Source organism: Leptodactylus fuscus, chromosome 4, assembly GCF_031893055.1.
Source record: "Leptodactylus fuscus isolate aLepFus1 chromosome 4, aLepFus1.hap2, whole genome shotgun sequence".
Taxonomy (NCBI): domain Eukaryota; kingdom Metazoa; phylum Chordata; class Amphibia; order Anura; family Leptodactylidae; genus Leptodactylus; species Leptodactylus fuscus.
This window is the reverse complement of record NC_134268.1, coordinates 95,825,599-95,840,695: the sequence shown is the minus strand read 5'-3', so window position 1 is coordinate 95,840,695 and position 15,097 is coordinate 95,825,599. Positions and strand designations below refer to the sequence as shown.

Sequence of the window (15,097 nt, the reverse complement as noted above, 5' to 3'; positions counted from 1 at the left end):
CTGGGATGGCCATTCCAGAACATTGTAATTGTTCCTCTGCATGAATGCCTGAGGATTTGGAGCAGTGTTTTGGATCATTGTCTTGCTGAAATATCCATCCCCGGCGTAACTTCAACTTCGTCACTGATTCTTGAACATTATTCTCAAGAATCTGCTGATACTGAGTGGAATCCATGCGACCCTCAACTTTAACAAGATTCCCGATGCCGGCATTGGCCACACAGCCCCAAAGCATGATGGAACCTCCACCAAATTTTACAGTGGGTAGCATGTGTTTTTCTTGGAATGCTGTTTCTTTTTGGACGCCATGCATAACGCCTTTTTTTATAACCAAACAACTCAATTTTTGTTTCCAAAATGAAGCTGCCTTGTCCAAATGTGCTTTTTCATACCTCAGGCAACTCTATTTGTGGCGTACGTGCAGAAACGGCTTCTTTCTCATCACTCTCCCATACAGCTTCTATTTGTGCAAAGTGCGCTGTATAGTTGACCGATGCACAGTGACACCATCTGCAGCAAGATGATGCTGCAGCTCTTTGGAGGTGGTCTGTGGATTGTCCTTGACTGTTCTCACCATTCTTCTTCTCTGCCTTTTTGATATTTTTCTTGGCCTGCCACTTCTGGGCTTAACAAGAACTGTCCCTGTGGTCTTCCATTTCCTTACTATGTTCCTCACAGTGGAAACTGACAGGTTAAATCTCTGAGACAGCTTTTTGTATCCTTCCGCTGAACAACTATGTTGAACAATCTTTGTTTTCAGATCATTTGAGAGTTGTTTTGAGTAGCCCATGATGCCACTCTTCAGAGGAGATTCAAATAGTAGAACAACTTGCAATTGGCCACCTTAAATACCTTTTCTCATGATTGGATACACCTGGCTATGAAGTTCAAAGCTCACTGAGGTTACAAAACCAATTTTGTGCTTCAGTAAGTCAGTAAAAAGTAGTTAGGAGTATTCAAATCAATAAAATGATAAGGGTGCCCATACTTTTGCACCGGTCAAATTTTGGTTTAATGCATATTGCGCATTTTCTGTTAGTACAATAAACCTCATTTCAATCCTGAAATATTACTGTGTCCATCAGTTATTAGATATATCAAACTGAAATGGCTGTTGCAAACACCAAAATATTTAGAACTAAAAATGATTAAGATTAATAGGGGTGCCCAAACTTTTTCATAGGACTGTGTATATATATATATATATATATATATATATATATATATATAAAAAATGCAAAATATTCCATGATCAAAAAGTGCAGAACCAGCAAATATGAAATTTAAAGCAGTACCCACTACTTCATATTTATATAGTACAGAAATAAAGGTGCCCCTCAATAGTAAACTGACCGATCATCTTTAAATAACAAAAACACTTCCATATTGTTTCTATCATTTAAGCCTAAAGGACCTAAAGCTCCGTTCTCATAATCCACATAGCTTCCTTACATAGTAGTATTTGTTACTTTTATATAGTGAAAACCCCAAGATACATAAAAAAATAAATGTAAAACAGAGCATCCTAGTGTACCATCAGCTATAAGCCCAGTGTCTCATTCAGTTGAAATCCCAAGGCCAGGTCTTATTGAACTACCCTCTTTAGAAAAACAGGAGTATGGTGAAGAACAAAGTGAAAGCAACAATGAAGATAAACTCAGTTGGTAAGTCATTTGATCAGCATGAGCTGAATGATTTGGGACTATCCAAAAAGGCTTCAGAAATCATAGCATCAAGACTGCATGAGAAAAACTTGCTTGAAAAAGGAGAAAAGCCATCCTAATTTCAATCAAGAGAAGTGCATTTCTGTAGCACTTTTGAAATGACTATTTATCAATAGCTTGTGGCCTACAAGTCAGGGAATGGTAGAGCAGGAAGCTTGTGGCCTGTGGTTGGGGCACAACTTCTCCATACTTCTGCTGATCCGGTTGTATTTTTAACATGGCTGCAGTCATTTACTGATTCACTTAAAGTGGCTGCATTCACTTACCAATCCCCTTCTGCTCTCGGCCTCTTCTTCCCTTTTCAGCCTTCAATGGGCCCTGTGCTGCACATTGTGTCGCAATGACATAATCTGCAGTGCAAGGGGACCCCTGGAGGCTGAAGAAGAATACAGTGAGCAGGAGTGGGGATAGGTAAGTTAATACAGACCCTTAGGGCTCCTTCACACGTGGGCAAAGGGGTGGATTTTGACAGCGGATTTCGCTTCAAAATCCGCCCCTTTACAATGGTGGTCTATGCAGACCGCCATTCTTCTTTTTCACGCTACCGGCGGGCTGCTGCTAGTGGAGAAAAGAAGCGACATGTCCTATCTTCAGGCGGAAACCGCGGTGCGCTGGACTGCGGCTTCCGCCTAGCGGCAGCACCCTCCTCTGTCAGCTCATTCATTTGAGCAGACATAGGAGGGGAAAGCCGCGACCACGATGGTCGCAGCAGGCGGGTTTTGACCAGAGAGAGACACGGCTCGCCGCGTCTCTCTCTGTGTCAAAACCCGCGCGGACCCCCAACGTGTGAACTAACCCTTACTGGACCGCCATTGCCTTTTAAAAAAGCAGTGGGGATGCTGTAGGGCCCCCAAAAGGCACAAGGCCCACCAAGGAATTCCGCCAGAAACCTATATATCAATCTGCTAAGCTCCTCCTGCTGTATAATATGCTTCCTACAGACTGGGTAGTAATTTACATGTGACCTTTAAGGTTGGTTTATCAATGAGTTAACCATCAATGGGACCTGCCGATTTTGGTGAGACCAGCTGTACCAGGAATTCCCAAGTGTTAGCACATGTCAGGGAAACGGAGGAGTCAGGCATATAGGATTTCAACATGTCCCATCCTTTTGTTCTCACAAATAATAATCCACCACCACTGTTGTCACGCAGCAGGTTATTCACTCGCTTCTCCTTGAGAACATACACACATGCATATATGTGTATCAGGGAAGTCTGGGTCGGCTGACGGCCAAACAAGTTTTCATCAGACATCTATCCAAGTTGTATGGCCACCTTTAATGTTAATGACTGGAAAATAACCTACTAAGTAAAATGTAAAAATAACAATTCCTGTCTTATCATCATGTCAGAAGGGACTCGGCACAAGACTTTCCCAGAGGCTGCATAAGGGAATAAATTAACTGGTGAGGAACACAGCATCAGACTGCAATAAATGGCAAATCCTGTGAGGTATCAGCTATGACAGGCTGGAGTGCATAAATATGTCTTGACACTATCCTCACACTTCACTGCTACGGAAATGTAAAAGAGAAAGAAGTCACCCTGGGGATTTTATTCTATACACTGGGCTTTTTCTTCACCTAATTATCTCCTTACAGTTTGTCATATGCCCATCTTCAGCTATTACTTCTGATGTGTGTGTGTGTGTGTGTGTGTGTGTGTGTGTGTGTGTGTGTGTGTGTGTGTGTATGTGTTCAAACAGTCGTTAAAACAGATTCTACTCTTATGGGAAAACTTTCTTCAAATTTTGGAGTGTGTCTTTGGGAATTTTAGCCCATTCATGCAGAACTGCATCTGTGATGTCAGACACTGATGTTGGGCAAAAGCACTGGCTCACAATCCAGTTTGATATGGTTGAGGTCAGAGCTCTGAGCAGGTTAGTAAAGCTCATCCACATCAAACTCAACCAATCATGTTGTTATGGACCTAGATGGAACAGAAAATGGTTTTCCCCTAAGTCTTCCTACCAAGTTGTGGGAACAGTTAGTCCCAAATGTCTTGGTATGCTGAAGCATTAAGATTTCCCTTCACTGGAGCTGGGCCCTAGGTCACACTTGAAAAACACCTGCATAGCATAATGTCTCCTCCATCAAACTTTACAGTTGGCACAATGCATTGAGGCAGGTATAGTTTTCCTGGCATTTAGTAAATCCTGATGGATTCACCAATTTTCAGACAGAGAAGCATGGTTTCCAGTGATCCAGAGTTCGGTGGCACCATGCTTTATACTACTCCATCTGATGACATGGCTCCTCAGCCATGAAATATAACGCCATTAAGGTTTGCGTGCACAGTTTTGTTCTGAGGTTAATTCCAGCTGAGGTTTGGAGCTCTTCAGTTAATGAGTCAGCTTAGTGCATGTCTCTTTACATATTCTACCACTTTGTGACTCAGTGGCTTTGGAAAAGCAAAGTGCACCCTCTTTAAATTCTATGGTATTATGTATCCAGACAAAAACATCTGGTCTTTGAAGATCGGTAAACATAATCTTACATATTACATCATGTCCATATTTATTTAATAAAAAAACTGTGTGTAAAATGAAGTTCACTCTTGCAACTACTCTTACTACTTCCGTAGGAATTAAAAGAGTAGGTGGCAGGAAAGTGCTGCTATTCAAACATCCTTGATTAATTGATCATCAGCAAGTGTGATCACCTCTATAGCAGAAGTTTTGGCAATTTGCTGGTTTGGAGTATTCAGGCATATGTTAGTACAATGCCAAGGAGGAAAGACGTCAGCAATGAACTTAGAGAAGCAAATACTTAAGATAGTTGACAATCTTCACGGATATTGCAACAAATTCAACCCAAGGTCAGACCATGTGATGCTCAGAGAAACTGCAAATAACCCAAAAGTTACATCTAAGACTCTACAGGCCTCAGTTAGGATGTTAGATGTTGAAGTTAACTGTTTGGAAGAGTTGCCAGCAGAAAGTGTATTCTTAAAAAAAAAATAATAGCACAGTTTGCAAACTAAACAAGTTATATCAGAACAAAACAGAATACTTCTAGAACAACGTCCTTTGGAAGGAGGAGACTAAAGTGGAGATGTTTGGCCATGATGAACAGTACTACATTTCTAGTGTGAGGCCATCTAACAGCTAAAGTTTGGCCACAATTGGGTTATGCAACAGAATAATTCCAGCAAATCCACAACAAAATGGCTGAAAAAGAAAAGACTCAACGAGCTGTAATGGCCCAGTCAAAATCCAGACCTCAACGCAACTGAAATGAAATGCTGTGATGACACCTTAAACAAGTGCCCCCAAACCAACGAACTGAAGCAATGCTATAGAAAAGGGATAGGCCAAAATTCCTCATTTGTCATCCCACAATAATGTGAGAGAGTCTTAAAGTCAAACAAAAAGTGATTATTTCAGGTTCTTGCTACAAAAGGAGGTTCTACAAGTTACTGATTCATGGGGTGTATTTAGGTTTTTCGTTTTTCTTTAAAGGGGCTCTATCATTGGGAAAAGTTATTTTTAACCAAGCACATCCTTGCATAGCCTTTAGAAAGGCTACTTCACACCTACCTTTTGTATGTAAATTGCCTCAGTGGTTTTTGAATGACCCCGTTTTTATTCATATGCTAATTAGTTTCCAGCCAGCACAGGAAGTTCCCAACAGCACTCATCTCTGCTATTCTCTCCTACCTGTGTGTGCAAACAGGAAGCAGGAAGTCATCAGCAGCGGCCTGTGCTGTACACATACATAGGAAACAATAGGCAGAGGATGCACAATCAGGTGCACCGAGAGGCTAATTAGCATATGAATAAAAACAGGCTCATTCAAAAACCACTGAGGCGATTTACATATAAAAGGTAGGTGTGGAATAGCCTTTCAAAAGGCTATGCAAGGATTTGCTTAGTTAAAAATGACTTTTACCAATGATAGAGCCCCTTTAATAGTGAATAGTGAAACCTTGGAATCTGTGTGTTTTGTACTTAATCTCACATTGTATTTACCTATTTTAAAACCTTGTAAGGACCTGATGTTTTTATGTACATAAAATTATAGAATTCAAAGATGTTGCATCTTGTTATTCTCATGACTGTATATACCGTACACATTCATATCAATGTAACAAGGTTAACCTTGACTTTCTGTCTTTGTGGAGTTATTGACACACCCAACATAACACTTTGTGCAACACTGTTGTTAACATGTTAATTGTGAAGCTAAATTCTGCTACTTCTGTAAGGACAAGTGAATGTACTATATGTATTAATTTTTCATGTCTCTTTTGCGATTCTATTAGTGCCAAACAGAAAAAATGGGACATGAATGAACTCATTGTTTTAGTGAGTTTAATAGCATTCATACATTTCCCAAAAGTACATATTACTGATTACTAAAGTATGCGGTGACTAAAACAGGGCTGGGAATCAACTTCTTTTATAGTTAAAGCAGATCTCCAGGATCCCCTATGGCTGTCATGACATGCTGGATGCTGCAGGTCTGCAATAGTTAAAGCCACAGATTTAGAACCAATAGTCTTGTGTATATATGTTTATTATTCTATATTTATAATATAAATTCTATATTTATAATATAAATCCATCATGCACTGACTACCTTTTGAGATTATATTTGGCTTATGTTCATACTCAGCAGCCCCACAAATCACGACTAACTGCATGGAGGCCCCATGGAGGAAGGACTGAACAGTGACCTAAGTTTGTGATCAAAAAGGACAATGGTTTCAGACAAACTCCTACTTTTATTACACAATACACCCAAACCAGGGTCACAGAATCTAGCTCTTTTATTCTAAAGCTATAAAGCTATGAAACAGCCAACACTAAAATAAAATACACATTGTTGTTAAAAATCACCATTCACGTTAATAAACCTGTATTTAAATACTCAAAGAATGCCCACAGTAAGCGTTAGTTCACATGGGGGAAAATGAACTGGAATGATTCTTCATTTTCCGCCATGGTTTTCCAGCCATGGTCTAGCTGTGAGGGGAAGGGCATTGGCATTCTATTGAGGCTTTCCGCTGCCTATTAGGCCCAGATAAATGGGCCTAACCAGCAGGGAGTCCTATTACGATCTCTCGGAGGCAAAGCTTGTGTGGAACCCTTAGAAGTGTCTGAAACCTAGAAAAATAATGTTATAAACCAACCATAGGTTAACCATTTATGTATCATAGACACATACAGTACAGGGATTTTAGCTTTTTGCTAACTGAAAGTGTAACTAATTTAATTTTTTTTCCTTGCTATTGTGTTGGGGGTGTTTGGTGAATGTTTTTGTAATATACTTAACTAACACATCTAACATCCTTTAAATAGAAAACAAGCTGTAAAAGTCTCACAAGGAACCCTCTAAGGGCTCGATCACAAGGGGCGTGGATGGTGGATTTTAGTCCTGATTCTGATGCAGGAAGCCACGTCAGAATAGGGCCAAAATCCGCCTCCTACAACTGTCGTGGCTTCCGAAAGTCGCGGCTCCCCACTCCGGAGTAGGCCCAAATGAATGGGCCTAGTCCAGAGGGTGCTGCCGCGAGGCAGACGCCACGGCTCATTGAATCCATCCTGAAGAAAAGTAAGCTAGCAGGCTACATAGACCACCCTTCAGAGGGGGTGGATTCTGACGTGGATTCCGTGCCAAAATCTGCTCCCTCTTGCCCCGTGTGAATGGGGCCTAACTGAGCTGTTAACAGGAAAATCTGTACACAATTGTATTGCTACTCTACAGATGTAGCATTTGCTAAAGGGGGCAATGGTCACTTCAAATGGCTGTATCTTTATACTACCTACCTATAAAAATGCTGTTGGTATCATATAAAAGATGACATATAAAGCTATGGCTATAAAACAATCTGAGACGTCAATAGTTAAAACATAGTTGGAAATTTGAGCTTTATATGCAGCAGTTCATGGTACATATAAAAATAACATTCCCAACTGTGTTTTCAACTAGTGATATCTTCAGTCCTTTTAAAGACAGTGTTGTATTGCTGAGAATATTATCCTTCTTCTTATGCTAGAAGCATTTTTACAGGTGGTATAACACCGGAGATACAACCATTTGCAGTGACCTTATTCCTTATGGCTCTACATACTGCACTGTGTACTAGAGCATTGCTAGTGAGAATTCTAGGAAACCTAGAGCAAAGCAACACAGAAATGGTGATCAACTCCTAAATGCCCAGCATAAAACTCGAAAGCGCAATTAGCCAATACTATGCAATATAAATAGTATAATACATATGAAAATATCATGAATCCATAAAGCAGCAAAGTCCTTAGAAGTGGCCCCTTTTTATGTTACTAAAGTCCTCTTTAGCAGGGTATCGGGCATACAAGCTGCTATGTGGCCTAGCAGGTCAGTGGGCTCAGTCTCGCTTATAGAAGAGGTGAACTTGATGATGTGGATGGATTATAGAAAGAAAAATGACAAAGGACTGTAGGAAGTCGAATGCGTGACCTGTATTAGATGGCACTTTTTAATTGTAAGCATGAGATTAATATAAGTCTGACAGGTGTATAGAGTTGAGGGCCCTCATATTTGCTGTCCATACAAGCATGCCAGGGCATATAGAAGTGGGTTTTCTTCCAAGCCCTTCAACTTTTCACACCATGAAAGTTAGTGAAACTCTTCTTTTTACAGGAATCACAAGATACAAAAATACCTTTTTTAATGCAAATTTTAGACTTGGATATCCATATTTTCTCATTACTTACACCTTACATAAAGACTGTCATCAATATTTGGTGCTATAAAGAGAACCTGTCACCGGGTCTGAAAAGCCCAATGGCATATAGCATCTGATAGACATTGTCACCCTGGGTATTTTGATGTACTAGCCAAGTGGGTGGTAACACTGTTGTTCTCTGTGTGCTATATGTTATACAGTGTGACCACTCATTTGACTCTTATACCCTAAGTTGCACCAACATTAAAAGGGCTTATATTTTTGGAATGGCTGGATGGATTTGGATAAACAAAACACCAAAATGCTCAGGAGACAGCACCTGTCAAATGACGTATGTTTATCCTCTTTAATTCATTCTAGATAAACCTAATTGAATATCCCTTAAATTATACATCACAAAGAGCTCAATTTAAGTTGCACAATGTAAATGAGGAAAATTCTTGAAGTACATCAATTCTGAATGCAGTCTTTGATCCACTGCAGTACCAGATTGTCATATACACGCAGTTCCCTAAGGGCATGCTCACACAGAACACTATACATACATATCATGCATAGCTATGACATAGCAAAGTGGAAATCAGATGGTCAGCTTTACACTTCAACTCTGGATCTTCTTGCAAATCAGTGTAAGATTTTTCAGAGTAAAAGGTCTGTCATGTGAACATGTCTTTATTGCATGGGCAAGAAGATTTCACTATACAGTCAGGCCAAAAGTTTTGAGAATGACACAAATCTTATATTTTCACATGATCTGCTGCCCTCTGGTTTTTATGTGTGTTTGTCAGATGTTTTTATCACTTACAGAAATATAATTGCAATCATATTATGAGTAACAAAAGCTTATATTGACAGTTAGAATGAGTTAATGCAGCAAGTCAATATTTGCAGTGTTGACCCTTCGTCTTCAGGACCTCTGCAATTCTCCCTGGCATGCTCTCAATCACCTTCTGGACCAAATCCTGACTGATAGCAGTCCATTCTTGCACAATCAATGCTTGCATTTTGTCAGAATTTGTAGATTTTTGTTTGTCCACCCGTCTCTTGATGATTGACCACAAGTTCTCAATGGGATTAAGATGTAGGGAGTTTCCAGGCCATGGACCCAAAATCTCTCTGTTTTGTTCCCTGAGCCATTTAGTTATCACCTTTTGCTTTATGGCAAGGTGCTCCATCATGCTGGAAAAGGCATTCTTGATCGCCAAACTGCTCTTGGACGGTTGGGAGAAGTTGATCTTGGAGGACATTCTGGTACCATTCTTTATTCATGGCTGTGCTTTTAGGCAAGACTGTGAGAGAGCCGATTCCCTTGGCTGAGAAGCAACCCCACACATGAATGGTTTCAGGATGCTTTACAGTTGGCATGAGACAAGACTGGTGGTAGCGCTCACCTCGTCTTCTCCAAATAAGCTGTTTTCCAGATGTCCCAAACAATCGAAAAGGGGATTCATCAGAGAAAACGACTTTACCCCAGTCCTCAGCAGTCCACTCCCTGTACCTTTTGCAGAATATCAGTCTGTCCCTGATGTTTTTTCTGGAGAGAAGTGGCTTCTTCGCTGCCCTCCTTGAGACCAGGCCTTGCTCCAAGAGTCTCCGCCTCACAGTGCATGCAGATGCACTCACACCTGCCTGCTGCCATTCCTGAGCAAGCTCTGCACTGCTGGTAGCCCGATCCCGCAGCTGAAACACTTTTAAGAGACGGTCCTGGCACTTGCTGGTCTTTCTTGGGTGCCCTGGAGCCTTTTTGCCAACAATGGAACCTCTTTCCTTGAAGTTCTTGATGATGCGATAGATTGTTGACTGAGGTGCAATCTTTCTAGCTGCGATACTCTTCCCTGTTAGGCCATTTTTGTGCAGTGCAATGATGACTGCACGTGTTTCTTTAGAGATAATCATGGTTAACAGAAGAGAAACAATGATGCCAAGCACCAGCCTCCTTTTAAAGTGTCCAGTGGTGTCATTCTTACTTAGTCATGACAGATTGATTTCCAGCCCTGTCCTCATCAACACCCACACCTGTGTTAATGGAGCAATCACTGAAACAATGTTAGCTGGTCCTTTTAAGGCAGGGCTGCAATGATGTTGAAATGTGTTTTGGGGGATAAAGTTCATTTTCTAGGCAAATATTGACTTTGCAAGTAATTGCTGTTAAGCTGATCACTCTTTATAACATTCTGGAGTATATGCAAATTGCCATTAGAAAAACTGAAGCAGTAGACTTTGTAAAAATTTATATTTGTATCATTCTCAAAACTTTTGGCCATGACTGTAGAATATTTTCCCCTATGTAGCAATGAAATGTATTGTGCACATATAAAGAGAAATAATCCACAGACTTATAGCTGCAAAAGAAAAACTTTTAGACCTTGAGGACAAAAAGGGTAAGTCTAGGAGGCAGATATGTCCTTCATGGTTACAATGACTACAAAAGACAGTAATCACTGAAAGGTTTAGGAAGAGGATTTTCTTTATATGTAGTACCTGTATTCTGCCACTCCACCAGCATGTTTCTTCATTGCGGTGTCTGAGCTCATACCATAGAAAAGCATGACTTTCTTTCCATTTTTCTCCGTGACTTCTCCTGAACACTGATTATGGCCAGCAAACATTCCTCCCAGCATTACAAAATCTGCCCCCGCTCCTGGATAAATAAATAAAGGAAGATGTGAAACAGGCAGATCTTCATAATGTCCAATCACACAGTCCATTGTTCTACTCCACCACAACAATATATAAGGGCTAAAAGGGATAATGGTCCTACCCTCAATGATTTGGGGGGATCCATCTTTACGCTATCAAGTGTCTGGGCTGTTCTTTACTAACTTGAAGAGGTTATCCAATTCTTTAACCCCTTAAGCTTTAATTATATAACAATATTTTTTTTTTATTTTTTTTTTTTTAAAAAACCTCAACCCCATTCCAATTTGCCACTTTCTCCCGTTCCTCCTTATAAAAACATCTATAAAAATTATTTGGTAAATTACAGTATATGGACACTTTAACTCCTTCCAAAGTCATAACTTTTATATTTTTCTGTTCATAGAGTCATATGAGGGCTTATTTTTTTGTGGGACAAATTGCACTTTGGTACAATATGATGTACTGGAAAGCTGGAAAAAAAAATCAGAATGTGGATTATGAATAAGAGGAAAACTGTATATATTGTTTTTGTTATGTTGTAACACCTTAAAATCTAAAACTTTGAAAAAAATAAAATATGGATGGAATTAGTCAGAATTAGTCATCCCCTTTGCAGGTACTGTAAAATGCCACAGTTTTTGTTGTGGCATTTTTGTTACAGCCAAATCACAGCATTTTTTCAACATGGGGTCCCGGCCTTAGTTGTTTGTTTTTTGTTTTTTTTAGTTTCAATTTTTTTTTTATTTTTTTGTTTTACTTTTATACATAAACCTCAGACAGTCTGATTACTAATACTATACAATGCAGTGCTAATACATTCAAGTATATTGGAAAATTCATAGAGGTCTATTACAGACTGCTTATGACAGCATTTAATAGACCTCTACTAATGGCAATACTGGGCTTCAATAGGCTCCTGGCTGTCATGGCAATGGATCTTGTTCAGAGGAATAGTAATCATAAAAAATATAAAAAGGTGCCTTGGTCACACTTGTGTTAATTCCCACAATCTCGGAGCGGGCTCTGATTACGAGAATCGCCACCAAGACTCCATTTTACAATATAGCTCCTGAGAAGCTGACATATTTAAAGACTCAAAAAAACCAACAGAAATGCTTTTTTACCCATTCCCTCACCCAAAAAATAAATGTTAATCAAGAATTCCAATATACCCCAAAGCTAAAATAAAAATGACATCTCGTCCATGAAGTGTTAAGCCGCGGACTCCGAGCAAGATGGTCATTTTTTTCAGCATCCTGTTCTGATCTCTGCCTCTCCTGGAGAAAAATCAGCAGCAGCAGATACCATCATGTGAACTGGGCCTAAGGCTAAGGCCACGCAGTGCAAACATTCTGTGGTGAAATTCTGCAGCAAGTTGCCAAGGTTTCACAGGTATAATTATCGATTGCAAAGGCTGAAAGCCATTGGTAAAACCCATACCAATGATTGACATTGCAAGAAAAATGAGTGATGTGCACTGTGGGCTTTACCTCATCCATAGTGCTGCTACTGTAGCCCACAGCGGGTTAGCTGGCAGCAGCTAAGCTCATGCACCATGTGGCTCTGGCCACAGAGAAAGTATAATCGAAAGATTTGCTCCTCTTCTGTATTTCGGACCCACTCCTGGCTGGTTTTCAAATACTGATGCAAAATAATTAACAAAACTGAACTGGCCTTATAATATTGTAGGGATGGACTTTGCACAAATCTCTGCATCTTGTATATAACTGAATAGAGTTTGTAAAAACTTAATGCCCATGTTGTAGAAAAAACCTGTTCAGATATATAAAAGATATTTTCTAGAAATTGTAGAAATTTCTATTACACAGAGTGTGAACACTCCTTAAGCTCCTTCCAGCCCCACGGGACTGAAACGCCGCAATTTGCCAGTGGGAGAAACGCTGTGGGAAAAATCGCAACGTTTTACAGTACGGGCAAAGTGGATGGGATTCTAGCAAATCCTATGCCCCTTTGCAGTAACAACCGCCATAGCTATTTCCAAAACCGATGTGTTTTTGGAAATCGCAGCATACCAATTATACCTACAGAAATGCCGACGGTTTACGCATAGGTATAATTGTAACAGAAAGTACACAGAGGAAAACTCCACAAACTTTCTGTTTAAAGTGCTGCGGGAAGAACTGTGATGCGTTCCCGCCGCGTTTTTTCCCGCAGCGCTTTGTTGCTGCTGGATGCCTATTGGGGCCTTAGCCTAAAACTTGCTTCATGGATAATTAGCAAATGACTCTGCTCTATACTCGCTGACTATCTTTTCTCCTTTTTTACATGGTTCTTTGCAGTCTTTGTACATTATGATCAAGTCAGTAGATTCTGGTCACACTCAGGATCACATTGCCGCAAGGCACGAGTGTTGATAAAAGTGCTACAATCTAAGAAATGTGCCTATAATTCACACAAATGTAAAGCAGAATTAACACTGAAATACAGCCAAAAGAAAATGGAAAAAACGCTGATTGTATCTGGAGGTCAGACGCTGCACAGTGATGCCTGGTACAGTCCTGTTTCCAGCTGAATCTAGCAGGTTGCTGGTCACAGCACAAGCTCAGGGCAGGAATCAGTGAGAATTATCTGACTCAAGAGTTTTTTGACACAAGATGTTTTTCAGTGTTAGTGTGGGAATACTGCGACTTATAAACATTTCTTCATGCTCACATTCCACAATCTCAACACTCTCAAATAAAATTGTATTATCCTTTTCCTAAATCATTTTTTTTTCAGCAGACATTAACTTGACATCAAGCCACAAAGAATAATTAAATCATACATGACAGACCGCTCCAAAATGTCTTACAGCATATGTTATTTTTGTTCCTGTTTTAGACTAAGCCTCCACGTAGCGGGCCACAGCAAAAAAGCGCTGTGGGAAAAATTGAGGCGGAAACGCATCACAATTTTTTTTTTTTTTACAGTTTTCCTCTTCTATCTTACTGCCTTAGTTATACCTATAGGAAAACTGCTGGTGTTTCCGTAAGTATAACTGACATGCGATTTCCAATGGTTTTGGAAATTTCAGCTTTTCTGCTGCGCGTATTTTTCTGTGGATGGGATTTGCTAGAATTAACATTAAAAATTACATAAATTCATTTTCCTTTTGTGTACTGGAATAACACAAAAAAAAACTGAAAAAAGGAAATTTGGACATTATTTGTCTGGCTCATTTTTGGAGTTTTGTGTGAAATTATATCATATTTGGATGTGACATTATTTGTGTGTGCATCTTATGGTGGCATTATTTATGTCAACATCTACATGTTTCTGTCAACATCCTTGTTTGGCTGCATTGGTGGTATAAGGCCATAAATACTACGATTTGTCCACGGCAGAAACGCCGCGGTAAAAATCGCTGCGTTTTACAGTACTTGCAAAGTGGATGGGATTCATACGAATCTCATGCCCAGTTTGTAAAAAAAAATTGCATCGCGGACACGCTGTGATTTCCGAAACCGTTGCGGTTTTGAAAATCGCAGCATGTCATTTATATCTACGGAAACACCGGCAGCTTTCCCATAGATATAACTGTAACAGAAAGTCTGCAGAGGAAAACTCCATGAACTCTCTGTCCAAAGCGCTGTGGGAAGAACCGCGATGAGTTCACGCTGCGGTTGTTCCAGCAGCACTTTAGCACGGCGGTTCCGGCCCATGGGGCCGTAGCCTGAATTGAGATTATTCTCTGAATGTATGCCTCCATCAGAAGCTTCCAATGTATGCCACAATGTAAGAAAATATAAGAAATAAACGGGTTCTGCAATTCTTTTTTCTTAATAATCCATCCTCAGGATAGGCAATCAATAAAAGATCAGTGAAGGTCCGACACCCAGTACTCCTGCTGATCAGCTTTTTGGAGGGGCCACAATGCTCACACACGTCAGATTACAGACCATTTATTGCTGACTTGTGATGTTAGAACAAGCTCATTCTATTCAATTATATGGGACAGGGCTGTACTTATGTCACTCGGCAGTTATGAAATAATGTGCAATGTACACAATGAACAGGTCATGGTGCTTGTACATGTGCCTTGGACCTTTCCAACAGATGATC

General features: G+C 40.1%; 2 protein-coding genes across 2 annotated transcripts in view; one reads left to right on the top strand and one right to left on the bottom strand.

Annotated features, from left to right (window-relative positions):
• Window positions 1-15,097, top strand: part of ATXN1 (ataxin 1) — a 491,098-nt gene that overhangs the window by 271,066 nt on the left and 204,935 nt on the right. The gene's annotated exons all lie outside the window — the stretch shown is intronic.
• Window positions 1-15,097, bottom strand: part of GMPR (guanosine monophosphate reductase) — a 61,308-nt gene that overhangs the window by 3,067 nt on the left and 43,144 nt on the right. The window contains exon 8 of the mRNA XM_075270850.1: window positions 10,877-11,036. Coding sequence (XP_075126951.1) covers window positions 10,877-11,036 — 160 coding nt within the window. The remainder of the gene's footprint in view (window positions 1-10,876; window positions 11,037-15,097) is intronic.